The sequence below is a fragment of the Prunus dulcis genome, chromosome 6 (assembly GCF_902201215.1).
Source record: "Prunus dulcis chromosome 6, ALMONDv2, whole genome shotgun sequence".
Lineage (NCBI taxonomy): Eukaryota > Viridiplantae > Streptophyta > Magnoliopsida > Rosales > Rosaceae > Prunus > Prunus dulcis.
In genome coordinates this window covers 1,128,291-1,147,138 of record NC_047655.1, presented here as the reverse complement: position 1 = coordinate 1,147,138, position 18,848 = coordinate 1,128,291, and the positions used below count along the sequence as shown (strand labels likewise).

Here is an 18,848-nt window from a genome sequence, read left to right as displayed (position 1 = left end):
AATATTATTAATTCTTTCAAAAGCTATTAATTATGATTATTTTTATCAAGAGAAATATAGTTCTTCATACAAAATACACATATATGTATTTATTATAATCAGTTTTGATTTATAAAAAGAAAAAGAAAAAATTCGATGAAATTCTCTAAGAATTTTAAAACTATGCAAATCAAACCTTAATTTTTGCTTAATTTCAACAATGCTGCAGGAAAAATGACAAAATGTAATTATTTTATTATTTTATTGTTATTTTGACAAAAACGTACTTTTAAGCAAAACCCAGAAATATTATTTAGATAGACCAAAAGTCCGACAGAAATAATGCAAATCCTTTCGCATTTCTCCTCTAAGGCCTCACTCTCTTTACTTCCCCTTCCTCGCCTCTCTCTCTCCACCGCCCTCTACTTCCGCCGTCGCCCTTCAAAATTTCAATTTTGCCCCTCCAAGCACTTTCAATTTCCCAGGCTGCCCCTCCTCGTATGCAACCTCAGCTCCGGCACCAGCCAGCAAGTTCCCATGGACTCACCCCCATCGGAGGCTACCTTGTCGGTCGACTCCCTAACGCATGATTTGCAGAATCAGAAATTGACCTCCGACGGCCACGATCAAATGAATAATAAAAGTGAAAATAATGGTGTAAATAACACTCACGCGGTTAGGTTGAAGCTTGAAGATCTAAATTGGGACAACTCGTTTGTAAGAGAGTTGCCTGGTGATCCCCGGACTGATACGATTCCACGAGAGGTTAGCTTGTTTTTGCCCTATTTTCATATTTTGGCTTATGTTCTGTTTGGTTGCTGAGAAAGTGAAGGAAAGTTTAGCGCATGTTTTGTGTGTTTGTGTATTAGTTGAAAGGCTTTGAGCTGTTGTTTCGTCCCAAAATAGGGAAAGTTGTTAAATTTAAACACAACTACTTAGAAAATCGTGGTGAATTAATGGGGAAATGGCCAAGTGACTTACGGTTCGTGTGTTGTTAGTTGGGTTCGCTTAATTTAGCTACGGAACTGTGCCATTAATAGGGTTGATTGTGATATGATCTCTTGCTTTGAGCTACACTTTAATTTTTACTAGCTGAGGGGGTGTTATGTTGTAACTTTGTGCTATGCTTTCTGTGTTTTGATTATCAGGTGTTGCATGCTTGTTATACGAAAGTATCTCCGTCAGCTGAAGTTGAGAATCCTCAGCTCGTTGCCTGGTCAGAATCAGTTTCCAAGTTGCTTGAATTGGATCCTGAAGAGTGAGTATTCTTGTTTCTTGTGCTCCCTGGAAAATCAAGTGTTAATGCGTTTCAACATGGATGAGAAAATAAGCATGAACTCAGAGAGTCTGTTTGATAGAATCAGAAAGAAACAAAATTGTGTTTGACAGCATCTGTTATGGATAATGTTTTTGATGGTCCTTGGAAGTCCGATTCTGGATCTCTTCTTCACCTCTACACAAGGCCTTGTGGTTTAGGAAATTAGTTCTGTGTGTAAATAACATGACACAGCTATGAAAACTCCTATCTGTAAGTATGGTAGATTAGGCCCCCAGATATTTATATTTTCAGAGTTGATAAGTTGTCACATGCTTTGTCAAGATTCCTCTTATTGATTGAAATTTCCTTATTCTTGGAGTTCTGATATCTAGCCAAGTATTGGAGGCTATTGTTTCCTATGTAAATGTGTTTTCCATCTTGTATTGTTCGGATTAATGCTTTGGTTTCTGACTTGCTGTACCCCGAACCATTGACTGACATACCATAGTACTATTAATACACATGTTTTGCACATGTGGTATTTCATGTTTCATAGGACTAATTTGGCACCTTATTTGGAGTTACAGATTTGGAAGGCCAGATTTCCCTCTTTTATTCTCTGGGGCATCTCCTCTAGTGGGATCGTAAGTGTTTCTCTGAATATTAAATTATGAGGCTCACATTAGGCACTGTTGTCAAATTTCATGCAGCCAGGATGTACGTTTTATTTATGCAGGTTGCCCTACGCTCAATGCTATGGTGGACATCAATTCGGAATGTGGGCTGGACAGTTGGGAGATGGTCGGGCTATTACTCTTGGGGAGGTTCTTAATTCTAAATCTGAAAGGTGGGAACTGCAGCTTAAAGGTGCTGGGAAGACTCCTTACAGTCGGTTTGCAGATGGCCTTGCTGTGCTTCGTAGTAGCATTCGGGAATTCCTTTGCAGTGAAGCGATGCATAATCTTGGAATTCCAACAACTCGAGCTCTCTGTCTTGTGACAACAGGAAAACTTGTCACACGCGACATGTTCTATGAGTATGTTCAGCAGAACTCTAATTAATTTTCTTAGCTAACAGTATTGTCCTAGATATCTCTAAGATATATATCGTAACTATGAATTTCTTGTTTTTGAAGCTAGTGCATAAGTTCAAGGTTTCATGTATTGATAATTCCTTTTGTTCCCTTATTAAGATCATTTCTCTTTGTTTTATTTTTCAACTATCTTTACATTCTTGGTTGGGTCTTATGCTAAAATATCAATATATTGTTCATCCTGAAAGGAATTGAACTTTACCAGGATGTATGTTGCTTACTGAGACTGTAATCATGGTGTTTGGACCTCCTAAATTTTCTTATCATTAATTATAGGAATATATGTTTTTCATATTTTCTTGTTAAAAATAAATTGTTTATTTCTTCATTTGCAGTGGCAATCCGAAAGAGGAACCTGGTGCAATTGTTTGCAGGGTTTCTCCATCCTTTCTGCGTTTTGGATCATACCAAATACATGCCTCCAGAGAAAAAGAGGACCTCGCAATTGTTCGTACTCTTGCAGACTATGCCATTAGGCATCACTTTCCTCACATAGAGAACATGAGTAGAAGTGAGAGTTTATCTTTCAACACAGGAAACGAAGAACATTCCATTGTTGATCTGACATCTAACAAGTATGCAGGTACTCATTTATCCTTTTAGAGCAAAATGTGTTGCTGATGGTGGCTTAAATAATGTTCATTAAGACTTGGGATACATTTTGTCATATTGTGGAAGCTAAATGAATCGGAAGTTCAATCAACAAGTGCAGTCTAAGTTAACTAGCCATAAATTTCTCATCTTGTACGCTTTCATATGGTCTTATCCCATGGACATTATAGGAGTTCACTTTTTATTTTTCTTTGCTAGAAAAACCATTTGGATTGATTTAAAGTCATACATCTTCTTCATGTATGCCTGTTGTCTTATCCCATGGCAATTATATGAGTTCTCTTTTTTTCTTCTGTAGAAAGACAATTTGGATTGATTTAGGATTCAGATACCTGTTTAGTACACCCAGTAAACAGTTGCAGAGTGCTACCTGGTACTGCAGTTTTGTGTTCCTAGCTGAGTTAGTAGTGTGGTGACCTCCCATATTGGGCATGGAAAGTAGTTAAGATGGGCTTCTCTCTTGTGTGTAATGTGCACTTCGGACTAATTAAGATGCTACTGGCTTCTTCATCTTCTGTTAAAAACTAATTTTATTAGGGATGCAATATCTCGTTCCAAAGTTGCATCTATATATTTTCTTCATGTATGCCAGTCAAATAAGGTGTCTGGTGTTGATACTGTGGTACATGTTGCACCAGATTATTCAGGAACCCTCTTATTATTTTAATAGAACTGCAGAAGTCATTACGTATCACAAAATAAAGAAAAAGAAAACAAAAGAAAGGACTTGATTCAGGCATACTTTTTGTGTCCAATGTCATTACTAATATTGAGATTGGCAATCTTCCTTTATGCCGAACTTGGTATTATCTCTTTACTCTTACTGCTACTCCAAAAGAGTCTATGATAGAAAGGTTTCATTCAGGCATACTTAATTAACTGTTTTTCTGTGCTTTTACTCCCATGATTGGGTTTTTAACAGCTTGGGCAGTAGAGGTTGCTGAGCGCACTGCTTCCTTGGTTGCCAAATGGCAGGGGGTTGGTTTTACTCATGGTGTGTTGAACACTGACAATATGAGCATTTTGGGTCTTACCATTGATTACGGTCCTTTTGGTTTTCTGGATGCATTTGATCCAAGTTACACTCCGAATACCACGGATCTTCCTGGGAGGAGGTATTGTTTTGCAAATCAGCCTGATATTGGCTTATGGAATATTGCACAATTCACTAGAACTCTGTCAGCTGCCCAGTTGATAGATGATAAGGAAGCAAATTATGCAATGGAAAGGTAGTTGTGATTCATACACCCTTCTCCTAATTAAATTGTATCTTCCAGTGGCAGTTAATTGAACCTCTTTTTGTGTGGATTTGTTACAGATATGGAACCAGATTCATGGATGACTATCAAGCTATAATGACCAAGAAACTTGGTCTTCCCAAGTACATCAAACAGCTGATCAGTAAACTTTTAAATAATATGGCTGTCGACAAAGTGGATTACACAAATTTTTTCCGGTTGCTATCCAATATCAAAGCTGATCCCAGCATTCCAGAAGAGGAGTTGTTGAACCCACTAAAGGCCGTTCTATTAGATATTGGGCAGGAGCGGAAGGAGGCATGGATCAGCTGGGTGAAAATCTACATAGAGGAGGTACGTTGAGCTCTGGTTTTCATATGACTCCTATCTTCGAAAAGTTTATCATTTTGATTCCCACTTCACTCGAAGAATTAAAACTGATTCAGTTGCTTCATGTCCTGTCAAAAGCAAAGATTCTGTTGTATTTAATTTTCTCACATGATGTCTTTTGCTTGTGCAGCTGGCTGCTAGCGGCATCCCAGATGAGGAAAGGAAGGCATCAATGAATGCAGTGAACCCTAAGTATATTCTCAGAAACTATTTATGCCAGAGTGCCATTGATGCAGCCGAACAAGGTGATTTTGGAGAGGTTCAGAGGGTGCTTAAAGTAATGGAACGGCCATATGATGAGCAACCGGGAATGGAAAAATATGCTCGCTTGCCCCCAGCGTGGGCTTATAGGCCTGGAGTTTGCATGCTTTCTTGCTCTTCATGATTTGTTTATGCAAACAAACATAATGTTATATAGATGGCAAAAAGAGATTTTTGTTTCCTTGACAGTTTGTCTTTGGGCATAGTAAGTTGTCGTATATAATAGTCAAATTCAGTTTTTTCTTTTTTCTCTTTTCTTTTTCCTCTGACAATGAAATAAAGTGGCAATGTTGTATGATTGTTGTTTTCTATTCAATTGAAAACAGCTTAAAGAAATTCATTATAGAAACGGCAACTTAAAGAAAGGGTTGATGCGTGCTGTCTTGAAGTATGTCTCATGCAGGAGAAACACTTACATGAAATGGAAATATCACTATTTTGCTATTTCCGGCCAATCACGATATGTCACTCATGATAATTTTTTCACCTGGATGACTGTAATTGGCCGGGGATAGCAAAACAATGCTATTTCCGTTTTATACAAATTTTTCTGCTCCTGCTGGCAAAGAAGAGGACATGTCATGGAGGATGGTTGCACATTTTGTATATGTTGCAGAAAGATGGGCTATGATTCTGTCATTGATTGGTTCAAGCTGTCTATGTCATTGATTGCATCATTGTATGTGTGCAACATGGTTATAGTGCTACTTCTTTGCAAGTGACTTGTAGCTCAAGTGATTAGGAGCAATTATCCATGTATAAAAGTCCTAAATTTGATTCCCCATTTCTTAACCCCTTTCTTAATGTCATTTGTATAAAAAACGATAGTGCTACTTCCACTAAAAAGTGTTGCGCATTTGTTGAAAGTCGTTTAGAAACATGTCAAAATGTTTATTACAAGTTCAAATGCTTTGCGGAACGCTACAAAGTGCTTTGTGCAAGGATAAAAACTTCCCCAATCCAGTCTTTTATCTGATGCAAAATGTTGAATTTAATTTAGGGAGCTATACTATTATGCCCAATATAGGGGTTCAAATTATTTTTAAAAAAACCCTACATGATTGGGTGAAAATTTATCTTAAGCAAATAAGGTTTCAGTTTGCAGCTGTGAACAGGATTATGCCGATTCAAACGAACCAAATGCTTGGCGATTCGTTTAGGGGAGAGAGAAGGGAAACGAGTGGAGAGCCGAAACGGTGCGTTCAACCGTAAAAGATTAAGATTGGACAAAACCATCTCTCTCTCTCTCTCTCTCTCTCTCTCTCTCTCTCTCTCTCATCTTCGGTGGTTTGGTTTCTACGGGTAAACAGTCACTGGTTCTGCTTTCTTAAGACTCTTTATTTTGTAAATTTGTTTTCTTTCCCGGAAATGTGGTATTATCAGTAGCTTATTTTTGAACCTTTTGGTGGTTTGAATCCACGATTAACATTTGATGACTGTTTTTTTGTTTTTTTTTTTGGTTTCCATTAGCAGTGTATCTTTTGTCATTTGGCTTGTTTGAATCTGTGAATTCATGCTTAACATTTGATGCCCATTAACTGTTTGGTCAAATGCTTACATGATAGTCTTTGAAGCTCAGTGGGTCTGTATGCCAATTTCCATTTTGATTGTAGCCCTATCCTAACAGAGCTGCCATGGCATGCCCAAGAAACAAACTTTGGTCTGTCTGTTTAGAGAGCATATGTTTGATTTTTAAATGGTATAACTTGTAATCTCAAGAAACCAAGAGAATACAAGTTGTAGCTGCGGTGGTAGAGGTTATTTTTTTGTTTCTCTGCTTGCCCATATCTTCAAGAATTCAAGAAATTCACATTTAATTCTCCAGTATATTACAATGTGCAGATCAAATTGATATACTGTGTCTTCAATATACTGTAAAGTTATTCTCTTTTCAGTTTTCTTTGGGCAACTTATATCATGCTTTATCAATTCATACCTTGAAATTGAAATTCTGTTCAACTTATATCATGCTTTAACTGTAAAATTTGTGACTTGGAATCAAGTGACCTCCACCCTTCTCATGGATTTTTTTATCGATGAATTTGTAACTTGCTAATCATTTCTTTATAGTTTATAAAAGGCTGTAGACATCGTATGATATGAAGGCTGAACACGATGTGTTGTGTTAATTCTATGTGACGAGAAAAATACATAATTAGTTGTACTGTGGTTTACAGAGAATGAGAGTTCCAAGAAATCTCTCGGTCTTGAAAATGGGCGCTATCAGCTATCTGGATGCACTTAAGCTGCAGGAAAAGCTGGCCTCCAATAGAAAAATTCATAAGATTCCAGATACTCTCCTGTCCCTGCAACATCCACCTACGTACACCCTTGGCAAACGGCGAACTGATCACAATCTGTTGATTCCCGAGTCTGAACTTAAAAGAATAGGAGCTGAACTGCACTACACACAAAGAGGAGGAGACATTACATTTCATGGTCCACATCAAGCCATCTTATATCCCATTATTTCTCTTCGGGATATTGGGCTTGGTGCTCGTAAATACGTGGAGAATCTTGAGTCAACCATGATTGAATTGGCGTCTCTGTATGGTGTGAAAGCTTGTCCTGGAAAAAAATGTGAAACGGGGGTTTGGGTTGGAGACAGAAAAATTGGTGCAATTGGTGTACGGATTTCATATGGAATCACTTCTCATGGATTGGCATTTAACATTGATCCAGATTTGGACTATTTTAAGCATATCGTACCTTGTGGCATTGCAGATAAAGAAGTTACATCATTGAGAAGGGAGACAGACTTGGTGCTTCCTACAGAAGAAGTAATTCAGGACCAGTTGATTTCTTGTTTTGCTAGACAATTTGGTTATAGTAATCTTGTATGGAAGGATGCTGCCTCAATATTTTCAGACAATGGGGAAACCGAATGAGATAACAATTGTATGCCAAACGAATAAACGATGTAAGCCTTACGCTCTTTCATTCATTTTATTTGTCAGAACAATTGATGGAAATTGCTGAATTTGTATATCTTGTATGATAAGTAATGTAATGTGGAAAACTGGTGATTCTATATAGTTCAATCCAGTTTAGAAATCCTACCTATGTATATTGGATGAATCCAGTTCTAAAATTGGTTTTCCTAAATGGGACTGAAAACCTGCAAAAGTTGCCAAAAATGTAAAGAAAACACAACAAAAGCATTGTGGGCGGGTCATACAAGAAAAACACATTTCTAAAGGGTTCTTTGGAAATTAAGCTGGTATACTGCTCTCCTAACATTTTTCTGTAAAACATAGGACAGTAGCTTGCTTCTGTAAAATTGCTAACAGGAATATGATATAAATTTGCTTTTTTCCATTTTTATTTTTATTTTTTATAAAAGAAGGAAAACTGCTTCTGGGTTCGGTCTACACACAGTAACATCATTTGGTCTCTTAATCAAAGAGGTCAGGTGTGTGAGCACTGTGTTCTATCATAGTCCTGCTGACATAGACCACATGCTTTTCTCTGCAGAAAGATTCTTTGATCCACATGTACTTATGAATCAACCAAATGAAAAATCCTCTCCTCTCAACAAAATTTCACAAAATTTATTGCAAATACAACTTTCAGGAGTTCCTTGACCAGATCTTGTGGTACAAAAACTATAATTTCCTTCTTTAATCTCCTTGACCAATTGACTTCTATCAATAGAGATGAGTTCATATTGTGAACTGTCGACGTCAACCATGACATCCACGGAAAAAAAAAGAGACGATAATTAAAAAAAAAGTGACACATGCTCAATAATACCACACAACTCTTATAAATTGTGTGTAGATTAAAAAGCTTGCAGATCCCAAGTGGACTAATTAGAGCTCACTGTGGGATTGATCCGAATCACATAATTTAATAGATAAAATCATGCTGTATTAGAAAATGATCAGCATGCGTGATGGCTTGATGGCCAAGTTGATAATCATACTTGGTATTTAAATATCTTCTTGCTGCTCAAATCCATGTTCTCTTTTCAACCCATTTCTCAACCTGGAGAAAACATGTGGGTTCATGGGAAATGAACAAAAACCCAAATATAATGCAAGTCTGAAAATGAGAGCCTTCTTTGAAGCATGGAAGCCTGAAAATCGTTGCATGAGCCGGTTCGGTTGTATTTAACTTTTTTCTTACATGTATGCAATGAGAAGAAAGCTATACATAACTATGCGTATGCTAAAGTTCCTCGTTAGAAACCTTGCTTTTCGAGATGGCACACATCAGAGCTAGTTCTTCATACAGGAGCTTGGCATATGTGACGGTTTCGTAGAAGATTAAAAGGGTATTTCACGTTTGGAAAGCAAGCTTACCCAGCCAAGTTTAGCTGTGTTTGTTTTGTACCACTTAATATAGAATAGTGATCGGTTATTAAACAAAGCAAAAGGATGGACAGAGAAATGAGGAGTCTGATTTGGTCTCATGTGATAAGTCACATGAGATTATTTTGTAAAATATTCAAGTTTGCAGAGAAAAGTCATAGAAGTATGACAATTAAACTTAGCATCACATGATTCAGCTGCTTCCGAGTTGTAACCTGTTACACAACAAAACAAAGGAATGGGCACAAGGATTTTTCTGCTTGCTAATTAACTAACCAACCCATAACACCTACAATGTATGGCAAATTAAATTCACAGTGAGCACATGGTGTTTTTTGTTTGATATACGAGGACCGAGAGATCCGAAACTTAGAATGTCTTTTAATATTGAGAAAAAAGATCATTATACAATTGCACTGACTTCAGGTAAATACAAATGAACCAAAAACATCTGAGCAAGTCTATGTTTTTTTTGTAATTCGACTTATAATTTTTCATGTATTAGTGTATTCATCAATTGGACTTGAACCAAAAAATTTAAATTACAATTGAACCAAAAACATCTGAGCAAGTCTATGTTTTTTTTTTGTAATTTGACTTATAATGTTTCATGTATTAGTGTATTCATCAATTGGACTTGAACAAAAAATTTTAAATTCTTGTTTTTATACACCAAAATAAGTACTTGACCAGCATATAGGTTCCTAGGAGAGGGAGAGAATGTACATTGTACACTAGTTATCTATATATTACATTACATCCACACTCGTTAACCAAATTACGCATAACAAAGCATGCACTGCCGCTTTTTGCCTTCTTTTATTAGAGATTAAAGAAGAAAATCTTCATATCCCTGTCCTTTCATCTTTTTACCCACATTCGATTTCTTTTCATCAGATCAAATCAAACCAAACCACGCGATGAAAACCAGTCAGAGAATCTTGCTTGCCTTCTTTGCCTTGATTCTCATGCACGCTGTGAGTGTGACATGTTCTTCACTGTCACTGCACCAAGAGACCCAAGTTCCAGGGAGATACAGAAATCAACCCAGAAGATTGCTAGCTTCAGTGGTCTCATTTTCTGCAAATCCGAACAAGCCCAGCAAAGCAATGGAAGATCCCAAGAAATCTGTAGAGACAAGTTTCAGGAAGGCCCCGCCCAGCAAATCAAATCCTACCCAGAACCGGTAACCGAGACTAGGGATCCCAGAGAAGAAAGAGAATACAAATCTCATTCTGTTGCCACATTTTTGCAGTTTTCTTATTTTCACTCTGTTATATAGGTAAGAAGATGAGATCTTTATACATAATTTTTCTTTTGTTCTCCTTCTAGTTGTTCATTCGTTTATTATTGTTATTTTTTATGTTGTTGCAATTGTTGGTTTGAGTATTAGATTTAGGAGATGAGAGAAAACTTTATGTACAGAACCCTGTAAGAAATTGTTAGAAAGAGTATTTATTTGTTCTAGAAGATGGCCACTTTACTTTTGGCAGTTGGTGAAATGGAAGTTTATACATTTCAATCATTTTTCTACTGTTTATGTAACCCATGAATACAATTGATCTTCCTTCAATTTAACTTCTTGCTGACTGCAAGTTCTTGAAATGTGTCTATGAGCCATTTTCTGTGTGATGTTTCTGAATATTTGAACATGCGGCCTTGTGATGAGCAATTTCGTGTACTTAAAGTTCCTAATGTTTCTAGCAATTCTAACCTTTAATGATGTTTCACGCAACTCTTTAAAATGAAAAGACTAAAAATGAGAATTGAATCAAGGACTTATAATTGGTCAAAATCCTTGTACATGTTTTAAGTGGAGTGACTTTTTTCTGGTCTGCTATCTGCATCTCAGGACAGGAAGCCTTTGATATGCATTATGTAAAATTTAAACCACACTGTGGTAGATTTAAGAATCATTCAGTCCAGCTGATAAACTTTCCTTTGTAGCAGTTTTTTCCCCCTTCAGTGGTCATGAAAGTCGACTTCTGTTAATATCTCAATATTGATGATATCGCTTACTTCAGAGCTTTGAATTTTAAACCATTTGCAGATGCTATAAATTGGAAACTGAATAAATTGTGGATGTAAATCTTATTCATAATTAGTCTTCCAATCAAGTTTGTAGAGACATTAATTCATACGCTCAATTTATATTGTCTCCCTAGAAATCTTGTATATCTCCTAGAAAGAAATTCTGTATGTCCACGTTTTATTGATTGGATCAGTTACTATCCCAAGGTCCTCCAGCTGAATTTTCATGTGGAACTGTTAAGTTTCTTGTTCCGATATCAGACCTGTATTTTAAGGAAAGATAATGCACATGGAAAACTAATTTACACCAGTTACTATAGCTATCTTATGTTTGCCACATGGACGTGTTTTATTTTAAAACCAAGGCTATTCCTTCTTTAATTTCAAATTACAGGTATGATTGTGGACCCTTTTTACCAGTGGTGGAGTCAGACTGAATAATTGACAGCAGTTAGCATAAGAACTCAATGATTGTAGTTGCAGCACATTGCAGTACTTATTAATTTATGCAGGATTGAAGGCCGAATCTGGAATTTTGAATTACTGTGCACTTGACCTACAAACACGGTAAGTATTTAAACTAGATTGTTAACCAATCATGAAATCCTCAATGTCTAATGTGTGCAAGTTCTGTTCTTGAACCTGACTTTCTTCATTTGGCCAGAAAAAATGTCTCAATATGCCATTTTATCTACACATTGACATGGTAGTACTTTCAAAGATGTTTCCTGGCAGCCTGGTTCTGTAGTTCAACAATGATCATGGAGCCAGTTGTGTATGCTCTACAACTTCACCTATAAATAACAATGAACTTGGACTAAATTACCTGTTGATGTCAATTGTGTGGCTGAGGTGCTGTACTTTTGTTGTTTTGGTACTAAAGAATGCTCTTCTCTAAAGCATTGAAAAAATTTCGGAATTGGTTTTCCTGATAGTTAATTAATAGCTCTAATTTTCAAAGAAAAAATTAATGTCTTATTGTGGTCAAAGGTGGGCACTTGGTTTTATCTTGAATGTTTTTTTTATGTGAACAAAATACTTCCTTTTTACTATGAACAGGAAAATGTGATTATCTTATTTTACCTGATATTGTTTTATGTTCTTACCTTTCTCGTTAATGCTTGTTTATTCATTTGTAGTACAATTCCTTTATTGCTGAATTATTGCTCCCACTATTTTAAAACGGCTGTACTTGTCATGCTTGCAACCATGTACTAAATTTGAAAATTTCTCCTGTGTGAAGTTTGGTTTCCAGGTCCCAAACTTTCAACAGTGAAACAGGTTGCTCTGAGTATTGCAATTTGACAATTCACTCTGAAGTTGTGCAAAATGTCGTCCAATCTGATCACCTCTTGTGCATGGTCTCCAAATGAAGCATTCACCCTAACTGGAAATGGATATAATTATTCTACACGTGTAGTACATGCATTTCAGTAATGTACACGTAATTAATGAACAAGAAAATGCTGGCGTTACGGTCAGGTTCACCATCTCTCCCTCAGAGGACTATATTGTCTTAAGAGTTTAGTTTCCTCGTAGCACTCGCCCTGTAGAATCCCTCTGCAAACTTTCCTAATTCTAAATTCTTGCATCTTCTTCTTTCCTCAGAGGACTTTCCTACATAAAGATGAGAATTCGAAATAGTCGGTCAAATTTCTCCCAGACGACTCCACCTGAGACCACACCTAGGGCTGCTCATCTTCGTTCACATCAAGGTTCACAATGTGACCACTTTCTAGTTGAAGAAGAGAATAGACGCATGGGATGGTCCTGTTTTGCAATAAAACAACTTCCTGCTCAAGTTGTGAGGGAGGATCTATTGCATGATGAAATGGAAACAGAAAGCAGTACAGGAATTAGGCCTTTGAATTGTGTTGATAAGGAGAAAGATGCGAAACATTGCATGCGAATCAATACAAATCCAGTAATTAGTCTTTTAGCCATTCCTTTGTTTTCACTTTTGGAATGTGCAATTTATTGAATTCATTCTCTCCATATCAATTTTGTTATTGTCTTTTTATTATTTTAGTTAACGTATTCTTATTCAGGCTTTATAACACCTACAAAGCTTAGGTCAATTAGGTTACTTAATGTTTCAAAAGATATGATTTTAATTTTATTTTTATTTTCCATGTAGGCCTCTGAAGGGCAGAGTGAAGGAGCAGCAGATAAAAGGAAAGAGTTTTCTTCATGTGCTGGCTTTCCAGGGTAACTTATTTCTTGTCCTTTCTCATCTTTTGCACCTGCTGAAATCTACAATCGCCAATTGATTATTCTAATTTGGAAATATAGATACTTTTCTCATCTGCCATTTTATTTGCCATTAAGATCTATGATGAATCCATTAATATCTATAATTTTCTTTGATTGGTTCGTACATGCACATAAGCATTTGCATTATATTCTGATAGAACACAAGTTCCTTATTTGTTTATTCGTAATTTAAATGCTAATAGATTGATGGTGAAAGTGAAATTGTGTCTATGCTTGTTAATTTGTACAAAGAAGCTCTGCTTAAATTTTTTCCGGATTTAATTTTTTCAACATGAGGTCTGCAAAATTCAAATAACTGTCTTTTCACTACAGGGGTAGAGAAAGCACAACTTCTGCTGCAGACATTGCTCTTCCTTACACTTTTTCTCAACCAGGTAAACTGCTTTTATAATTGGAAGGTATTTTTCCTCTGCAAAACTGCATATCAATGAATGTCTTGTTGGTGCCTAGTTTGGCTGTTTGTAGCTTTGGCTATTTGCCTTCTTGCTTTCAGGTTGGCTTTTGTGCCTTCTTGCCTTTTGGCTCTTGAATGAAGTTTAAACACCAAATATATATATATATATATATATATATATATATATATGAATGCCTTGTTGATTTAAGAAATTTGATGGCCTTAATGGTATCAATTCCTTTCTACGATATAAAACTTTTGGTGCTAATATGTGGCTCGTTATACTTTTCTTAGACAAGTATAATGAGCCATATATTAGCACAAGTTGTCTTTGATGATAATCTGTTGACACTGTTGGAAATCCAATACTAACTAGGGGAATACTGTAGAATATTTGAGTACATATCTTATGAAGAGTCATTTGATGATAATCTATCAGAAAGGTCTATGATGTATCATACTAATGCATATATTAAGTGACTGTAGTGATAATTCAGATCTTGAATGGCATAAGTGCCTGAATTTTGGTCTTTTAACACAACATAGTGATAGCTAAAGACATCTTGCTCATGTATAGGTGAATCTGAGGTTTTCTAAATTCTTACATCAGTCAACATGTGATGTATTTAAGTTTTATTATTCCAGTAACATTTATGGCGTATATAAGTATCAATCGAACTACAATATGACCCATCAGTGGGGACATGTGCAAGACACAAAGCTACTTGAACTGAAGCTGATTCCATGCATGTTGTTACATTTCCGTTTCCCCTCGCTCCAAGATTTTCCTGTTTCATTGGCAACTACGTTGGAGAATGTGTTTTTCTAACTTTATTTCTCGAGTGGTGTTCTGAATCAGGAGAGAAACTGCTGTTTAAGAAAAGAAAACCTTATAACCACACAGAGACTGTAGTAGAGATGGAAATAGAGGAAGTAGAAGACGTCATGCCTGAAGTAAAAGTGGAAGATGCAATAATGGAAGCAAAAGGAAAATGTGTGTCGGTAGAAGTTGAAGCAGAAGATCATTTAACAGAAGTTAAAGAAGAGGATGCACCAATTGAAGTTGAAGCGAAAGAGGCAACAGTAGAAATGAAAGAGGAATATAAATTAGTTGAAGTGGAAGTGGAAGATGCAGTATTAGAAGAGGAGGAAGATGAAAGAGCGGAAGTGGAAGAGTGTGCTACAGAAGAAGTGGAAGAAGAAGTTGCAACAATGATGATAAAAGTGAAAGATGCAACAGTGGAAGAGGAAGACGCAAAATTAGAAGTGGAAGAGGACAGTATGATGGTAGAAGTAAAGGTGGAGACAACAAAAATGAACGAGCTAGATTATTTCAATGAAGATGATCTTCAGAAGACACAGAGTATTAACTACACTGTTACTTATGGCTGTGGGACATATGTGCCTTATCTGAACTTTGATGAAAACCAGCAGGGGCACCAAAAACAAGAAATTGGTTTAGAAGAGACAGAATTTGAGCCAAATGAGAGGCCAAGAAGGGGAAGGAAAAGAAACCGATCTGGTCAGTTAGCTAGCAGCAATATGCCTCTTCAGTAAGTAACCTGCTTGAATACAAAATAATCCCATTTTTACTTTCTAGTATGAAAATAGTATGATTTTCACTGCTGTCTGTTCTTTTTTCCCCAATGTTTCGTAGAGCTGAAGTTCTTGAATTTTGCTTTTTCAGTTTTGCTGGAATTATGAGTGCTAACACATCGACGAGGTATAAAATCACCTCATAAAGTTTTCTTATCCCTTAGATATTGATGAAATGAAGAATTTTTTCTTCTTTGGCCAGAGAGAGAGAGAATGTGAAAGAGCACATATAATATCATTTACGGTGATTGTTTCATCTACTGCAGTGCATTGACTTCAAGGACATTGTTGTATTTGCAATTACACTGACACACAGTAAATTTAGGAGTACAAAGGCAATCGTGTATTTCTATTAGATGTTCAGTTTCTCCATCTCTGTCCATTTATTCAAATTGTCTTCGTGGCACTCTCACTCTATGTGTGTGCATATACGGAAACATGAGCAATATGTGTATGCTTTCTAGGGGGTTGGCATAAAATTACCAAATCTGACTATGAACGCACAGGGGAAAGCAAAAGCTAAAGAGAGGAAGGCTAAAGAGGATGCAAGATTATTCAGTTCATGGGAATCACGGGTAACTTCCCCACCCCACCCCTCCTCTCTCTCTCTCTACACACAACACACATAAGTATAAATATGGGTGCATGTACCAGAACATAAGCATGTATGTGTATGCTTTCCCAGGGATTTTGCATAAAATTAACAAATCTGACTATGAACACACAGGGGGAGGCAAGAGCTAACTAGAGGAAGGCCAAAGAGGACGCAAGATCATTCAGTTGAGGGGAATCAAGGGTATCTCTCTCTCTCTCTCTCTCTCTCTCTCTCTCTCTCTCTCTCTCTCTCTCCCCATATATATATATATATATATATATATATAGGGGGCGGATCCGTGGCACTACATTTTTGACACAAGTTTTGGGCCATTAGATTACTCCACTTTCAATGGTTGAGATTAAATATTACATGGCAAGTAGTTTTAATTTTTTTAAATAGACAATCATTAATTTTATTCTCTCTCATAAAAATAAAAGAAAATTTTTCTCTCTCCAATTTTTTTGCTGGAAGACGTAATCTCTCTTGCCTCTTTAATCTCAAATATTTATTAAGGTCTAATAAATAAAGAATCTCACCAAAAACTAAATGCCCAAACTACAATCCCACATTCCCACGCCTCTCTCTCTCTCTCTCTCTCTCTCTCTCTCTGTGCAGCGTACAACCCAGGGTGTTGAGGCCATTTGAAGAAACACTCATTTTGGACAGCCCAGCAAAGACACCAGCAACGACACCAGATTGGGAACTTGTCTCCTACTGAGAATTGGGAACTTGAAAAATCAAACCACAGAGCCTTCTTCAATGGCATTGGCTTCCCACCAAACAACTACCTCCAAAATTAAAAAGACAAAATCCCCAAAAACCTCAAAGCGCAAAACTTTCAGTCACACACTTCTCCACTAGATCATCACCACCACCACCACCACCACCACCAACCCTAATTCCAATCAATTTCCAACAAAACCCATCAACAACAACTAATCTATATATATATATATATATATATATATATATTGAATGAAAGGTTGTGAGTAGGGTTTGGACCATTAAAGTCACCAGCTTGGGCAAAAAGATGACATCTTTTCATTGGTCTTCTCTCTCTCGCTCTCTGGCAATATTGCTATTGTTTTATGTTATTATTATTAGCTCTTTACAGGAGGATACTGTGAATCTGGGTTTAGTATCTTTGCTCAAGATAGAGAGGAGGAAAGAAAGAAAATAAAAATAAAATAAAAGGAAGGGGAAAGAAGGAAAAACGGAGAGAGAAACAAGATGTGGGTCCTTTTTAATTTTAATTCACACATTTTTAACTAAGGTGGTGAGGATACACCTTTAGTTAATGTGGTGTGCAAAAACGCACTCTTTAGTTTTTGGTGAGATTCTTTATTTATTAGACCTTAATAAATATTTGAGATTAAAGAGGTAAGAGAGTTACGTCTTCCAGCAAAAAAAGTTGGAGAGAGAAAAAATTTCTTTTATTTTTATGAGAGAGAAAATAAAATTAATGATTGTCTATTTTAAAAAATTAAAACCACTTGCCATGTAATATTAAATCTCAACCATTGAAAGTGGAGTAATCTAATGGCCCAAAAATTGTGTCAAAAACCTAGTGTTACGGATCCGCCCCCATAATGTTTGTGGCCACATGATTGTGCTTGGACATGTATGCATGTGATGAACATGTGTTTTGGATACATTTATGTGTGTATGTATGCTTGCATATATCCTCTTAGTAATCAACTACGATTATTTCACCATGAAGGTGCAAAGCGAAAAGGAGAAGAGGTCGCCCCAAGAGGAGCACACCAAACAATAGGTATCCACTTCTCTCTCTCTCTCTCTCTCTCTAGAAATCTATAGCTAAAGCCTTCATAAAACAGGGATCTCGAAATGCCAAAGCCTAAGAGGGTGAAGGATCAACCTGGCAACGAGTTAATGTAAAAGCACAGTGGCTGCCTCAATGTGTTTTGTATCATTGTAAGAACTTTAGTGGAGTTTGCCTTTATGTACTAATAAGTAAGTATTGTCTGTCTTTTAGGATTTATGTTTTATGATCTACAGCAGAAAAGACTAAAGTGAAAGCTGAAAAACTTGTTTCTGTAATGCCTATTTACGGATAATGTTCGAAAAATCACTAGGCGGTAGGCAGATGAAAGCAGGGGCCTAGCTCCTAGAGATCAGGGCCTAGGCGTTTTTAAAAAATATATAATTATTTTGTATTATAATTTAAAAAAATGTATATATGTGAGTCATATGATTTATGCTTTGATATAAAGCAGAGGGTTGAAATAAAAACACAATTAGGTTATGTTTTAGGTTATGCTTTGATATAACGAGTAGGGTGAAATCACGGCGGTGTCCTCCCGCCTAGGCCAGTTTTTCTTCCAAAATGATATTGTTGTCCTGGTTATGAGTTATAATGCTGCAAATCCGTGGGCTGGAGTAACATCCATAACTCATCAGTTTATAGACTTTGTCATGCACTAATTTTGCATAGGACAATGCAGGCTATTCAGATTATTTGAGCAGGAGACATCATCCCCATATTTTTGTAGGCTTTACCTTTGACAGTGAAACACAGTATCATCAGCTTTCACTGTATCCATCTGATTTAACGAAGGGGTCATTTCATCTTAACCTTTTGCATATAAGTATCAAAATATAATGCTACTAGGAAAACAAAATTAAAATATAAATAGACAAAAACGATGATATGAACATATACCAGAAATTTGTGCCGTATTGGATGGTTAAAGGACCACACAGACACAAAGTCAATTAGAAATGAGCAATGCCGAGTCAAATGTGGAAGTCTCTGTTACACGCACTTGTAGCCTGTGGTACACGCACTTG

General features: G+C 36.5%; 3 protein-coding genes and 1 pseudogene across 6 annotated transcripts; all 4 read left to right on the top strand.

Moving 5' to 3' along the window:
- Positions 1-286: 286 nt before the first annotated feature.
- LOC117631106 (protein adenylyltransferase SelO-like) lies at positions 287-5,196 on the top strand. The gene is made up of 8 exons (XM_034364060.1): positions 287-744; positions 1,128-1,237; positions 1,825-1,881; positions 1,974-2,273; positions 2,666-2,913; positions 3,865-4,171; positions 4,261-4,534; positions 4,701-5,196. The coding sequence occupies exons 1-8, from the start codon at positions 322-324 to the stop codon at positions 4,953-4,955; spliced, it is 1,974 nt and encodes a 657-aa protein (XP_034219951.1). The 5' UTR covers positions 287-321; the 3' UTR covers positions 4,956-5,196.
- A 753-nt stretch (positions 5,197-5,949) lies between these two features.
- On the top strand, positions 5,950-7,885 carry LOC117631512 (octanoyltransferase LIP2, mitochondrial-like). Its single transcript, XM_034364718.1, has 2 exons — positions 5,950-6,133; positions 7,009-7,885. Exon 2 carries the CDS (start codon positions 7,012-7,014, stop codon positions 7,717-7,719), a length of 708 nt encoding a protein of 235 aa, XP_034220609.1. The 5' UTR covers positions 5,950-6,133; positions 7,009-7,011; the 3' UTR covers positions 7,720-7,885.
- A 2,506-nt stretch (positions 7,886-10,391) lies between these two features.
- On the top strand, positions 10,392-18,098 carry LOC117629708. Of its 4 annotated transcripts, XM_034362282.1 has the most exons (13): positions 10,392-10,426; positions 11,570-11,742; positions 11,840-11,950; positions 12,419-12,657; positions 12,784-13,099; positions 13,313-13,383; positions 13,762-13,823; positions 14,703-15,396; positions 15,531-15,566; positions 15,946-16,014; positions 16,167-16,235; positions 17,758-17,811; positions 17,876-18,098. In XM_034362282.1, the coding sequence occupies exons 4-13, from the start codon at positions 12,599-12,601 to the stop codon at positions 17,934-17,936; spliced, it is 1,491 nt and encodes a 496-aa protein (XP_034218173.1). In that variant the 5' UTR covers positions 10,392-10,426; positions 11,570-11,742; positions 11,840-11,950; positions 12,419-12,598; the 3' UTR covers positions 17,937-18,098. The 4 variants fall into 4 exon arrangements, with proteins under 4 accessions (XP_034218173.1, XP_034218174.1, XP_034218176.1 ...); XM_034362283.1 differs by lacking the exon at positions 11,840-11,950; XM_034362285.1 differs by having other exon boundaries at positions 11,840-12,697.
- Positions 18,099-18,786: 688 nt separating this feature from the next.
- LOC117633145 overlaps positions 18,787-18,848 on the top strand; it is a 2,636-nt pseudogene continuing 2,574 nt past the window's right edge.